This window comes from Trichosurus vulpecula, chromosome 3, assembly GCF_011100635.1.
Source record: "Trichosurus vulpecula isolate mTriVul1 chromosome 3, mTriVul1.pri, whole genome shotgun sequence".
Taxonomy (NCBI): Eukaryota; Metazoa; Chordata; class Mammalia; order Diprotodontia; family Phalangeridae; genus Trichosurus; species Trichosurus vulpecula.
The window spans coordinates 206,303,093-206,317,712 of NC_050575.1; the positions used below are offsets into that span (position 1 = coordinate 206,303,093).

Sequence of the window (14,620 nt, forward strand, 5' to 3'; positions counted from 1 at the left end):
CACAACTTGTTTAGCCCTTCTCCAGTTGATGGGCACCCCGTCAATTTCCATTTCTTTGCAACCACAAAGAGAGCTGCTATAAATATTTTAGAACATGTAAGTTCTTTTCCTTTTCCCTAATCACCTTGGGATACAGACCTAATAAGTGGTATTCCTGGATCGAAGGGCGTGCATAGTTTTATAACTCTTTGGGCACAATTCCAGATTGTTCTCCAAAATAGTTGGATTAGGTCACAGTTCCACCAAGAGCGAATTAGTGTTCCAGTTTTTCCACATCCCGTCCAACATTTGTTGCTTTCCCCTTCTATCATTTTAGCCAATCTGATAGTTGTAAGATAATATCTCAAAGTTGTTTTGATTTGCATTTCTCCAAGCAATAGTGATTCAGAACATTTTTTCATATTGATTTCTTCATAAAAAAATTACCTGTTCACATCCTTTGATCATTTATCAATTGGGGAATGACTCATATTCTTATAAATTTGACAAAGCCCTTTATGTATGATGTTTGAGATATGAGACCTTTATCTGAGTCTATTCTCTTTTAATAAACATTTTTACACTCAAGGAATGGAATTAGACATGACCCAATAAAATACTGGTATTAACAAGATCAAATATTTTCTTCCTTTCTCCTTAAGGAAAGTCCAACTAGGCATGGTTGTGCAGGGGTGGGGAATCTGCAGCCTCGAGACCACATGTGGCCGTTTGACTGAGTCCAAGTTTTACAGAACCAATCCTTTTATTAAGGGGATTTGTTCTGTGAAGTTTGGATTCAGTCAAACACAAGCACTTGAGGACCTAGAGTGCCATATGTGGCCTCGAGGCTGCAGGTTTCGCACTGCTGGTTGTGACCTTGAGATATTACTGCGGCTCTTCCCTTAGATCTTTTCCCTCTTCCAGACTGAGGTTGGTAGCAGAAAGTCTGTTGGCAAGGGTATGAATTAGGCCACGGAGAGCCTTTATGAACTTAAAAGTCCTGTCTCATAAATAGACTAGTTGGGAGATGAGTTTAGAGTGAGGAGTCCCTAATATAGGACCCCAACTTTTTTGCCACGTACCACATGAATCTTCAGAGAAAAGTAGGAAGATAGTTAAATACTAATCCTAAGTAAGAGCTCAAACCAGCACACAATAATTGGCATGTTAGTTGATGATGAGAGGTAGGAAGCCTTCTTTGGGCTGAGTTGCTAAGCCTGTTGCATCAGTGGTGGTCTTCTCCTCCCAGGGTCCACATCTGCCAGCAGCCTCCTCCAGGGTCTCAGCTTCAGCCTGCAGGATATCAGCAGCAAAACTCCTACCCTTCCAGCTAGTGCTTCCCCAGGGCCAGCCACACAGGTAAGTGGTCAGCAATCCAGAGGTCCACATCATATTGGGATGGGCAGATTAGGGAAGGGGTTGTCACAGTCAATTTGGGATTGGGGTCAATAATAACAATAACAGCAATAATAATAAACATTTATGTAGCGCTCACTATATGCCGGACACTTTACAGTTATTGTTTCATTTGCTCTCACAACAAGCCTGGTGAGGACGATGAAACTATCAAATATTATTATGGCTTCCCTTTATCCATCCCCTCAACTCTCTGTGGTTCTTGAAAACTCAAAGAATGTCATGAAATGATAGTACCTTTTAATACCTGGACTTATATATCCCACAGACCACCAGTGTGAAGTTGCCTACCCCTATGCAGAGCCTGGGTGCCATCACCACAGGCACTGGCACCATTGTTCGTACCATTCCTGTGGCCACCACCCTCTCCTCCTTGGGTGCCACTCCTGGTGGGAAGCCTACAGCCATCCACCAACTGCTGACCAATGGGGGCCTTGCCAAGTTGGCCAGTAGCCTCCCTGGCCTGGCTCAGATTTCTAATCAAGCAGCAGGTGAGTCTCAAGAGGACTTGTGGGAATGAGACGTTGGGAAATCCCAGCTCTGTAGCCTGCCTGCTCATGTCATATGGGTGAGGCATGACATTAAACTGAAACCCAAGAGAATTAGGAAGGAATCCTCCAACTGATTTGGCTCCATGGATTTTTGTGTAACTTAAGAGGACAGACTTAGGACCAAAGGGCAGAAGTTTTAGGGGAGGCAGATGTAGTCTGCCATATATATAAGGAACAGTTAGAACCATCTTAAAATAGAATAAGCTGCTATGTGAGGTAGTATGTTTTCCATTGCTAGCAGTATTCAAACAGAAATTGAATGACCATGTGTCAAGGGTAATGGAGTAGGGAGTTTTGCATTGAATGGGAGCTTGGACTAGATGATCTCTAAAGTCCCTTCTTTTGGTTCATCCTCTAAAGAGGTTTTGAGAACACAAGCTGTTTGCTGTTGCTTTCTGAACTTTTGAGTAATGGGGCACAATTGAGTTGGTTGGGTGAGCAGAAGGAAATTGATCAGGAAAAGGAAATGGGAAGTGCTGGGAAGACCCCATTCAATATAGTAGATTGTAATGATAACTTGGATCCTTTTTTCCATAGGCTTGAAGGCCCCAACCACCATTACAGTAACTCTGCGAGGCCAACCCAGCCGTGTCACCACATTGAGCCCAATGGGCACAGGAGCTGCTTCCCTAGAGGAGTCCACTTCTCAGGCTCTGCCTTCTACCCCACAGGTGAGTCTTGTTGGTGAGAAAGGAGGTCCTGTGTAGGTGGAAGGCATAGACCTACCTAATAGTGCTTGTGGGATACTCTTGCCGTCTGTTTAATCCATCACTCAGCAGCTATAGAGGCAGTCTTTGCCGAAAATATTCTTCCTTTTTTCAGTAGCATTGCAGGTTAGGAGTTTACACAAATTTAGTCAGTAATGCTTCTTTTTAGTTAAACATAGGATAAACTTAGGAAAAAATACAAATGCCTCAAGTTAACAACCTTTTAAGTTTTCTACCTTTTCCTGGCTTATTATGTATTATACCCCTTCACACACCCTAATTGGCCTTCTTGTTGTTCTTTACACATGGTATTCCATTTCCCAACTCTCTGCGAGCTTCATTCTTCATTTTCTTCTGTGTTTACTGCAGTTCCATTGCTGCTTTTTTTTTTTTGAGGGGGAATGGCAGGGCAATTGGGGTTAAGTGACTTGCCCAAGGTCACACAGCTAGTAAGTGTGTCTGAGGCTGGATTTGAACTCAGGTGCTCCTGACTCCAGGGCCAGAGCTTTATTCACTGTGCCACCCAGCTGTCCCATTTCCATTGCTTCTTGATCCTTGCTTCTTCTGAGGATGTTAGTATTATGGCCTTCTTTATTTGATCTGATCACTACTGTGAGCTTTTGATGTGAAATCTTCCAGATCACAGGATGGAACTCAGGAAGGCTCTCCACAGATTGGTGGCACCAGGAAACACTGGATCTTACTCTAGTCTTGAGCACACTTGCTGAGAGCATGACTCATGGGCACTGTCTATTATTGTGTACTGTGCCTGATTTGATTATTAAATAAGCTCAGCAGGTGCTGCAAGTAGTTGGTGGTTAGATGACTTCAGAAGCTTTTCATAGGCATCACTCTTCTGACATTTCTCTATTGGGGGAGAAGTTGGCATAACGATTCCTAGCTGGCATCAGTTAATGGTAGAAAAGCAGCCCCCTTCACCCTCTCTAAGACCATCAGTGAGTGGCCATTCTGGGAAATGTTGATGAACTGATACAGGGAGAGATCTTGGCACTATCAGTCAGTACCTTTTAGGGAGCCTGCTGTGTGCAAGGCACTATGCTAGATCCTGGGGCTACAGAGATAATGAAACATTCCCTAAGGAGCTCATATTTTGTTTGTTTCAATAACATATGCACATCTATGTAAATACCAGGTAATTTCAGGGTGAAGATAGGTGTACTTGCAGCTAAACTGGGTAGGATGCAGAAAGGCCTAATGTAGGAGGTGCCACTTGAGGTGAACTTTGAAAGAAGCCAGGGATTCTGAGGAGAAGAAGAGAGAGGGATGCCTTTCAAGTATCAGGCTGTGTAAAGACAAGGACATGGGAAATAAAACAACAAGAAGGACCATTAGCCTGGATTGTAGAGTGTGTGAAGGGGGGAATACTGTATAATAAACTAGGAAAAGGTAGCCTGAAGTCCGATTGAGAAGTGCTTTAAACGTTAAACTGAGGCATTTGTTTTTTTTTTTTCAAATTTTTTTAGTTTATTTAATATTTTTAGTTTTCAGCATTAATTTTCACAAGAGTTTGAATTACAAGTTTTCCCCCCATTTCTACCCTCCCCCACAACTCCAAGATGGCATATATTCTGATTGCCCCATTCCCCAGTCACCCCTCCCTTCTGTCACCCCACTCCCCTCCCCATCCCCCTTTCCCTTACTTTCTTGTAGGGCAAGATAGATTTCTATGCCCCACTGCCTGTATATCTTATTTCCTAGTTGCATGCAAAAACTTCTTTTTTTAACCTCTGCTTTTAAAACTTTGAATTCCAAGTTCTCTCCCCTCTTCCCTCCCCACCCACCCTCCCTAAGAAGGCAAGCAATTCAACATAGGCCACATGTGTATCATTATGCAAAACCCTTCCACAATACTCATGTTGTGAAAGACTAGCTATGTTTTTCTCCTTCCTATCCTATCCCCCTTTATCCAATTTTCTCCCTTGACCCTGTCCCTTTTCAAAAGTGTTTGCTTTTGATTATCTCCTCCCCTGTCTGCCCTCCCTTCTATCGTCCCCCCCTTTTTTATCTCCTTCCTCCTTCTTCCCTGTGGGGTAAGATATCCTTTGAGTGTGAATGTTATTCCCTCCTCAGGTCAGATCCGATGAGGGCGAGATTCACTCGTTCCCCCTCACCTGCCCCCTCTTCCCTTCCAATGAACTGCTTTTTCTTGCCACTTTTATGCGAGATAATTAACCCTATTCTATCTCTCCTTTTCTCCCTCTCTCAATATATTCCTCTCTCCTCCCTTAATTTTATTTTGTTTTTTTTTTAGATATCATCCCTCCATATTCAACTCACCCTGTGCCCTGTGTGTGTGTGTGTGTGTGTGTGTGTGTGTGTCCTAGCTCCATTGACCTTCGGAATACCATAGTCCAAGCACTTTGATCCCTTAGTGTAGAAGCTGCTAGATCTTGTGTTATATCCTGATTGGGTTTCCACAATACTCAAATTGTTTCTTTCTGGCTGCTTGCAGTATTTTCTCCTTGATCTGGGAGCTTTGGAATTTGGTGACAATATTCCTAGGAGTTTTCTTTTTGGGATCTTTTTCAGGAGGCGATCGGTGGATTCTTTCAATTTCTATTTTGCCCTCTGGCTCTAGAATATCAGGGTAGTTCTCCTTGATAATTTCTTGAAAGATGATATCTAGGCTTCTTTTTTGATCATGGCTTTCAGGTAGTCCAATAATTTTAAAATTATCTCTCCTGGATCTATTTTCCAGGTCAGTGGTTTCTCCAATGAGATGTTTCACATTGTCTTCCATTTTTTCATTCCTTTGGTTCTGTTTTATAATATTTGATTTCTCATAAAGTCACTAGCTTCCACTTGCTCCAATCTAATTTTTAAGGTGGTATTTTCTTCAGTGGTCTTTTGGACCTCCTTTTCCATTTGGCTAATTCTGCCTTTCAAGGCATTCTTTTCCTCATTGGCTTTTTGGAGCTCTTTTGCCATTTGAGTTAGTCTATTTTTTAAGCTGTTATTTTCTTCAGTATTTTTTTGGGTCTCCTGTAGCAAGTCATTGACTTGTTTTTCATGGTTTTCTTGCATCACTCTCATTTCTCTTCCCAATTTTTCCTCTACTTCTCTTACTTGCTTTTCCAAATCCTTTTTGAGCTCTTCCATGGCCTGAGACCAATTCATATTTTTCTTGGAGTCTTTTGATGTAGGCTCTTTGACTTTGTTGACTTCTTCTGGCTGTATGTTTTGGTCTTCTTTGTCATCAGAAAAAGATTCCAAAATCTGAGTCTGAATCCGAGTCCATTTTCGCTGCCTGTTCATGTTCCCAGCCAACTATTTGACCCTTGAGCTTTTAATCAGTGTATGACTGCTTGTAGAGTAGAGAGTACTTTGTCCCAAGCTTGAGGGGCTGTGCTGTTGTTTTCAGAGCTATTTCTACACAGCAACCTCTGCCACACCAGTGCTTCTCCTCTCCCAAGAACCGCCAACCCAAATCACCACTCAGATCTTAAGCAGGCTCTGTGCTCCTGCTCTGATCCGCTGCTTAATTCCTCCCACCAGGTGGGCCTGGGGCTGGAAGCAACTGCAGCTGTAGTTTTGTCCTCAGAGCTATACCACCTCCTTTGCCCCCGGGGTAGTGGCTAAACCATGAACTCCTTTCACTCTGTCCCTCGCAGCTTTTCCCACGAACCTTCTCTGTTGTCTTTTGTGTTTGTGGGTTGAGAAGTCTGGTAACTGCCACAGCTCACTGATTCAGGGCGCTAGGGCCTGTTACGCCTGGCTCCTGGTCTGGCTGTTCCTGGCACAGCCCGTGCTGGGCTCTGCTCCACTCCCAGCGATAGACCCTTCCCAGCAACCATCCAGGCTTTCTTGGGCTGGAGCCTTGCTTCCCTCTGTCATTTCGTGGGTTCTGCAGCTCTAGAATTTGTTCAGAGCCATTTTTTATAGGTTTTTGGAGGGACCTGGGCGGGGGCGGGGGGGAGCTCACACAAGTCCCTGCTTTCCAGCTACTGTCTTGGCTCTGCCCCCCAGACTGAGGCATTTGTATTTTATTTTTGTGGCAATAGGTAAGCATTGGAGCCTTTTGAGCAGGAGAGTGATATGGTCAAAACTGAGCTTTAAGAATATCAATTTGTTTACCTGTGGGGAGGATGGATTGAGGAACAGAGAGAATGGAGGCAGGGAAACCAATTAAACTATTGCAGTAGTTCAGGTGAGAAGTGATAAGGACCTCTGAACTAGGGTGGTGGTTATGTGAGTGTAAAGAAGGAGATATGTGCAAGAGAGATTGTGTAGGTAGAATTGACAGGATTTGGCAACTGATTGCACATGGCGGGGTGAGAGAGGAAGAGGATGAATCCAGGCTTTTAAACCTGGGTTATGGGAAGTATGTTAGTGCCTTTGACAAAAAATAAGGAAATTTTGAACTGGGGTGGATTTAGGAAAAAGATGATGAGTTTCGTTGTGGACATGTTGAGTTTGAGATACCTATGGGCTATCCATATGGAAATATGCAATAAACAGTAACAGTTCGTGATATATGAGTGAGCTCAGTAGAAACTAGATCAGGATATATAGATCAGGGAGTCCTCTGCATTAGTGATGATAATTGAAACCATGAGAACTGACCATAGTATCAAGAGGAAGAGAGAAAAGAGAAGAGGGCCCAGGATAGAGCCTTGGGTTACACTCACTTTTATGGGATGTCATATGGATGTTGAGCCCGAAAAGGAGACTGAGGAGTTTGACATAGGTGAATGGGTACCATTGACAAAATTGAAGTCAGAAGGAGAGGAACGGTTTTGGGGGAAAAGATAAATTGTTTTTGATATATTGAGTGAGCCTGGAGTCAAAAAGAGCAGAATTCAAATCTGGCCTCAGGCACTTAGCTAGCTCTGTGACCCTGGTGAACCACTTTAACCTCTTTGCTTCAGTTTTCTCTTCTGTAAAATGGGGATAATAATAGCACCTCCCTTCCTAGGGTTGTTGTCAGGATCAAATGAGGTAACTGTGAAGCACTCAGCACAATGCTTGGCACATAGTAAGTACTATGTATGTGTTAGCTTAAAAAAAAAGTGAGGGACCAGGGGATCACCAAGAGAGGGCTCTTCTAAGGGCAGATGATCCTGACGACCTTTATATTCATTCTGTGAGTTGGGCTGTTTTTTATAGAACCACAGTAGGGCCTATCTGAGAGCTAAATCAGAGGAAGCTCAAGTTAGCAGAACTGTGCAATGATTACATGCCATGCCAGCTTGAGTCCCTTGTTTTCAGAGAGCTTTTCTGATGCTTTGGGTCAACTGACTGATGGTCTAGCTTCACTCCTGCCCTGAAAAGCTGAACTAAACATAATCCCCCAGCTGGCTTTGCAGCAGAGCTCTTTCTGCTACATATCCTGAACTTCACAAAATGTTGTAACTAGGAGATGCTACAGGTTTATGAAGAAAAGGGTGTCGGTTCTGCTAGCACCCTTGATCCTCCTATCAGACCACTGTGGGCTTGGTGTTTTCTAAGAATTTTAGTACCTGATGACCTGTGAATACTTGTGAACTTTGCTGCTTGCAGCCATGTGTAACTGGGGTCTTGCATGTGGTAACTTTCTTCTTTATTGAGTAGTTAGTTTCAATCATTGAAGGAAACTGGAAAAACTGCCTCGAGGAGGATATGAGTTTCAGGAAGGGTCTTGCTGTAGGACTCTGACTTGACTAGATTTTTATGCTGCCTCCAAGAATGAGGGTATAACTACTGATCTTAACTCCTGAATCCTCCACCTTACCCTTACCTTTCTTTCCTGATCTGTAGAACAAAGGCTTCTTTATTTTGGTTGGCCAAGTCTTGATTCTGTGTTTTCTTCCTCCTATAGCGATTGCCGCCAGCTCCTTGAAGACCCCTGTGTAACGTTTCCACTCTCATCGTCTGTGATGGCTGCCTTCCAAGAACCCCGCAGGCACAATGACTGCTTTGTGATGTTGTCTGCCTTCTTGAAGACTTCCTTTGAGATTGTCCTTGTTTGCCTGCTCAATCATCAAGGATAGGCATCTGAGTCTTTAGAGCCAGTGGGCTAGGTAACCTCACTATTCAGCAAAATGCAATACCATCCTCTGGGATCTGCAGGTTTTGGCCTCCACGCCACTCCTTTCTCCGCTTCCCTCCCCTTCCTTTTCCCCAAACCCCCTTTAATGCAGTGGATAGCTATACTACTGGGGCTCGCACACTTTATAGGCATTATCACCACATGGGATTAGAAGCTCTCATTCTCAAAGAGGAAAAAGCTTCTTGCCTTTTAGTAGGGTTACTGAGGTCAAAACAAACAAAAGGTGAGATTAGTAAGAAGCAATGGCTTTCGTGATAAGATACCAGCCAAGCCAATCAGGTGACAGCCAGGCTGGTAGTCACCCCTCCTCATCAGCCATATCTGAACATGAGTGCAAATGTTGCATTTTTGAGGTTTAATAAAGCTGTTTCTCTTTGAAGGTCTCTGTTGCCCTCTGTGGCAAGAATGGGAGGAGACTGTGTATAAGGATTAGCAGAAAGAAAGCCTAGCCTCCTGACTCTACATATGGTCATGAAGGCATCCCAGCAGTTTTGCTTTGCAGTACCTTATAGGGCAATAAATCTGACACAGCTCTCTGATCTAGAAGTCAAACCAGGATCCCTAGAGACCTGAAGACTCTTTTTCAAACCTGTCTTAATGAAGGTGATGAAGACTCAGTTGACATCTCTAGGCCCTTCTGATTCAACCCATCTGTCTGCTGAGTAAACAGCAGCACCTGAGGATAGTGCCAGCCAAGGCCTATTTCATTTCACATTGGATACTTCCAGTAGGTAGAAGGCTAGCAAGTCAGGAGGGACTGCAGAGAAGGAAGTAAATAATGGAACAGCTTAAGGGAGCAGCAGTAGGCAAGTTAGCTAACATGATTTGTTCTTGGGCTTTGCATCCCATTCAACTTTTACTCAAGCATTGGTGTCTGTGTGAGTTGTGGGGCACAGGCTATTGAGCCTCAGGAATAATTAGGCCAAATGAGTCAGAATAGGGATTGTTACCCATATTTAGCAAAAAGGATGAGAAAGACCAAGTTATTCTCTACTACCTGGATGCTGTGGAGTTTAGCCAAACATGCCAAATGCTGGACACTTCATGAAGTGTGTGGGAGTCAGGAATGCCACTCCTTCCTCCATTTTCTGGGTGGCTACCTTTTTTATTTTCTCATCTGGAAGTTGGAGATAGTTAAGTAGCCAAGTGATGACTGTCAGGCCCAGCTCAGTAAGCAGAAAGATCTCTAGGGAAGTTGTTAGAAATGGAGACCACCATCTTCCTCAGTACTTGACACTGGAAAGAGGTTTAGGTGTGATATATTATTTCCTCTTCCTCTCCAACCTCCCTAACAAATTGAAGTGAACTTGGGTGGGAGAAGGAACCAGCCTTTTGATGCCCAGCCAAGCAGCAGACTTAGTTATTTAATGGCTGCAGGCGGTGGTGGGGAAGTTTATATCCATTGGTATAGACTGCTATGGTGTTTCTGGTGTCTGTGCCTGTCAGACTCCACTGAATTAGGGCTCTGCTTTTCCTTTGGAAAGGAGCCTTCCAGAACAGTTGGCCCCTCAGTGGCATGGCACGTGCAGAGGGTCCATTGTCTCTCAGGCTGCTGGGTAGCAAGTGGGACCTGTGATTTTGCTCATGTGTTTTAACACTGGCTCACAGAGCTCTTCAGGTGTGCAGGTGATGCGCTAGACTCCTGGTAGCACTGAAATGCTGAGCTAGCAGAAGGCAAACTGTAGTAGCATTTGATGGAAACAGGCAGAAATCCTCCATGGGGACAAGTGTAAAGCAGGAGATTTAGGTGACAGTGATCCAGACTATCTAGAACTGGTTTCTAAGTTAACTATCCATTCCATTCATGACCCAGGAAAGATCTGTAAGTTGTTGGGAGAATGTTCCCTGATATGATTCACTCAGGGTACTGCTGGAGCCGGAAAGTTTAATCAAATGATGAGCACCAGCCTGAACAGTACAGAAAACAGAACATTATGGACCCCCTGTGCAAAACTGATTTGTTTGTACATGGACAGTGTCTTCTATCTGTCTTGTTGCCATAGCTTAAGAAAGACATGACAGAACTAGAGAAGAATATCGTAGGCTTGATATAAATATTAAAGTTCTCCAGGTTGGAGAGCAAGGTTAAAAACATGGCAGTTGAAGTCCATAAAATTGTGAAGGGTGAATGTGAATTAGTACTCCAAAATTTTAAGAAGAGTAGATTCCCTTTAAAGCTGGAATGGAGTGATGAAAAGCAAGTGCCCTTTAGCACAATGAAGAGTAAGCTTAAGGAATTTATTACTGTCTGTAAGTGGTCTTACTCACATATATAATTGGGGATCAGCAATAGCTTAGGTAAATGCATGGAAGATAGGTCTATCGTGTCATTAAAGAAAATAAGAAGTGCTTTGGAGAGCCTCCCTCAACATTGAGGAAATCTCCTTGAGAAGAGCATGTACCCTGGCTGGGAAATGGGGCTGACCTAATGTGGCAGTTCTTATGTTCCATTGACAATAAACCGTGGCGTGCTGCTAACTTATTTTTTGAAATTATTTCATTTTTATCCTTATAGCAACCCTGTGGTTTAGGCCAGGTAGGTATTATTCCCTTTTCACCAATGGGAAAATAGGGCCACAGAATCTGATTGAGAAGAAACCTTAAAGGCCTTCTATACCAAAAATTTCCATCTCTGGTTTTTCCATCTCTTTAGTTAAAATGTGTTACCCAGAAATGTATACAGTATTCTATAATATGCTAATTTGTAGTTTGACTAGAGAATAGTATAAATATTCTAGATACTTCAGTATAGCCAAAGAAAACATTAACTTTTTTTATTGCCATGGTTCCCTGTTGACCACTTTTGAACTTGAGGTAAACCCTCAAGATCTTTCAGAATGACTATAGTCTAGTAGTGCTTTCCCGCTCTAGTTTTACTAAAGGTTTTTTTTCCCCCAGCTCTGTATTACCTGTTATTATTCATAAAACTCTTGATAATACAGTATAGTAATTTCCTGAGAATGTTGTGTCTTGTTCAACAGTAGAGGGTGCTTTTGTGTTACTGTAGAAATGGGTTAAATATTCTCAAGAGGAATCAGAGTGAGGAGGCTAATGGCATTTTGGGGAATATTCAAACTTGATGGATGAGTAAGAGACATGTTGTCAGACTTGCTTTAAGTTGTAGAAATGCCAAATGATAGAACTTGAATCTAAGGCTGACTCATTCAGAAAATTAATTCGTAAACTCTAGACAAAGTATCAACTGTGCTGAGCCACCTTCTAGTGAAGATACCATATCTGTTCCCTAGACCTTCACTTGGGGGAGGGAATTGTGGTGAGAATGAATAAGCTGAGTTCAGTATAAGAATCTGAGGTGGGCTAGGCATTGCTTTTGTCCGTGCATTGAAACAGTATGTATTCAGATAGGACGAATTTCTCAGACTTTTCCTTCAAAATTGTAATTTCAGGCTTGCGAACTAAATTTTATGAAGCAGCCCTTCCATCTCACTAACCTCAGTAATACCTTTAATTTTCCTTGGGTGAAGATGAAGATGCCAAGAGAGATTTGGCAAATGCCTTGGATCTCTGGGAATGTTGGAAGGGGTGGAACTGGATACAAAATTTAAGTAGATGTGCTTTGGTACTCTTCCCCCTTCAGAGCCTTCTGGCTAACCAAAGTCCCTCACCTTACCCCTCACCCTAATCTGCCTGTTTGCCTTTCCTTTAGGACTTCATGCATCAGAATTGTTTGATATACCTTCTTCTTACTCCCACTTCTTTCAAAACTTCCATAGTAGTAGGTGTTTAGACAATCTGATTAAATTGTAGGAAGCCTGCAGGACTTTAAAAGTTACTGTTTTGTTTAGTCACAAGTTCAAGTATTATCTTACCAGTAGCATGATTATGAATTATTATGTGGTTTTCCTGCTCTTGTTGTATTCAGTCCTGTACATGGCATCATTGTATTGTTTTTAATGTCTCAATGAAAAAATAATTGTTTATATTTTACTGATCTTCTACCGATTGCCCCAGTGTTACAGAAGCCTTATAGATGAAGGATTTTCTTACGCTATTTATCATATTCATTTGGGAAATATCTTGCTGAGCCTACTATGTACAAGGCCCTGTGCCCTGCGTGGTGGGGAACACAGAGGTGAATGAGATGAAATCCCTGCTCTTCTGGAACATCTAGCCATCATATACATTCTGGCTCAAGCTTGCAAGGAGATTTGTAATTCAAGTCCTGGCTTTTGGGAAGCTTGCTTAGGAGGGAATTTCATTCCTTTACTATGAGGCAGAATGTTAAAGGGCAGTAAGAGAAGCCATATGCTATGTTGGTTCACAGGACAGAGAGACCACTTCCAGTTGGGTTCTGAGAAGCCCATGTGGGGGAGAGACCTTTTCGAGTTGGGTCTTGAAGGAGGGAAACAACTCCATCAAGTTCCTCACACCACTGTCTCACTACTACCTGAGAGGACATCACCCTGAAACTGAATCTTTGGGCTTGTTGAGATAACCCACCTGAACTCATTCCTCAGATTATCAAACTCACATGTTGTCATACACTGTAGTGGTTCTGAACCCACAGTTGTTACTGTTCAAACTTCATTCTGTTCCCCCATTACCCAGTCCCTTACTCCCATCACCCTCTGTCCAACCCCTCTCATGTCACACTATGAAGCTACATAGCCTTTTCACTGTGCCCTTCAGAATGCCTGCTTCATAGGTAACATTTATTTTTTCATCAATCCACTATCCTCACCACAGATGATTTTCCAAATTTTTTTTCTGTCTCCTCAAATCTCCCATACCTCTCTTCTACTCCTTCCCCTCACCTGAGAACTTGGCCTAATATTTTACTGAAAAAATTGAGACCATTTGCTGAGAGTTTACCAGTCCCTGTGTTCATCCTTAGTAGCCTCATGATAGTTGGATTCAAAGGTATCTGGGGTTGATGAATTTGTAAAGGGATCTAGTTCCCTTTGTCATCTTGGATATAAACTGGTGGTGTCTATAACTGCCATGGGCCTCTCAGAATCAGCTTGTAGTTCTCAGAAGAGCTGTTTTCCAAAGACAATTATGTAGGCTCTTTTATTTCTTAGGATCCCAGGGACCTGGGTAGTGGTGAGACAGGTTCATATTTCCTTGTGCATGTGAATGTTTGTAAGTTGCCAATAAACTTCATAGGTTAGATTAAAACTGTGTGAGACAAGCCCATTTCTTGAAATCTAGCCTAGACTAGGGAGGGAGCAGGAGAGTAGTTGTCAAATGTTCCCCTTAGCTACCAGGTATTATCATTGTAGTAGGCCGGTTCTTGCTTGCCTAGGCATACTTTTTCACTCCAGCCCTCCAACCATTTTAACCTTTTGATCAACCTGGTATCATATCTTCCTTATTAGACTTAAATTTCTTGTGGGCAGGAACTATACCATTTTTCTTTTTTTTTTTTAAATCCCTAAGTTCTAAAACCACCAGTCTTAGAAAAATTCTAGTCTAATGTCTCATAGTATGGAGGTGACTATAACTAGCATAGAATCAGTCAATAAAGATATTACTAAGTGCCTACTATGTGCCAGCCACTGTGCTAGGCAATGAGGATCCAAAGAAAAACATGATAGCCCCTGCCCTGAAGGAGTTCACAATCTGATGGGTGAAGACAACACATAAAAAGAAGCTGAAAGGGAGGAGGAAGTGTGGGTAGTTGAGAGAAAGGGCAGTGGTGGGCAGAGAGTGCCCTGTACCTGTGGGTGGGAAATTACCTGAGGAGGTATGAGTTTCAGAGTTTATTTCATCTTGCAGATTGATGAGTTTCTGAAGGTCATGAAATCACCAGATCAGCCTGGTGGAAAATGATGAAGTGAATGCCCTGGGGGGCCTCAGAGGACCTGGGAGGATATCCCTCATGTGCAACCTCTCCACCTTCTTCAATCAAAGGGAGGGAGGGAGGGACCCCAAGGGCAGGTGGTACTGAGAAGGCC

The 14,620-nt window shown here is 42.9% G+C and overlaps 1 protein-coding gene across 5 annotated transcripts in view; it reads left to right on the forward strand.

The window, feature by feature from the left end:
* KANSL3 (KAT8 regulatory NSL complex subunit 3) overlaps positions 1 to 13,841 on the forward strand; it is a 43,112-nt gene extending 29,271 nt beyond the window's left edge. For all 5 annotated transcript variants that reach the window (XM_036750814.1, XM_036750812.1, XM_036750815.1 and 2 more), the window contains 4 exons: positions 1,229 to 1,338; positions 1,664 to 1,886; positions 2,484 to 2,617; positions 8,472 to 13,841. In XM_036750814.1, the coding sequence (XP_036606709.1) occupies positions 1,229 to 1,338; positions 1,664 to 1,886; positions 2,484 to 2,617; positions 8,472 to 8,492 (488 nt within the window). In that variant the 3' untranslated portion in view covers positions 8,493 to 13,841. The remainder of the gene's footprint in view (positions 1 to 1,228; positions 1,339 to 1,663; positions 1,887 to 2,483; positions 2,618 to 8,471) is intronic.
* Positions 13,842 to 14,620: the final 779 nt, after the last annotated feature.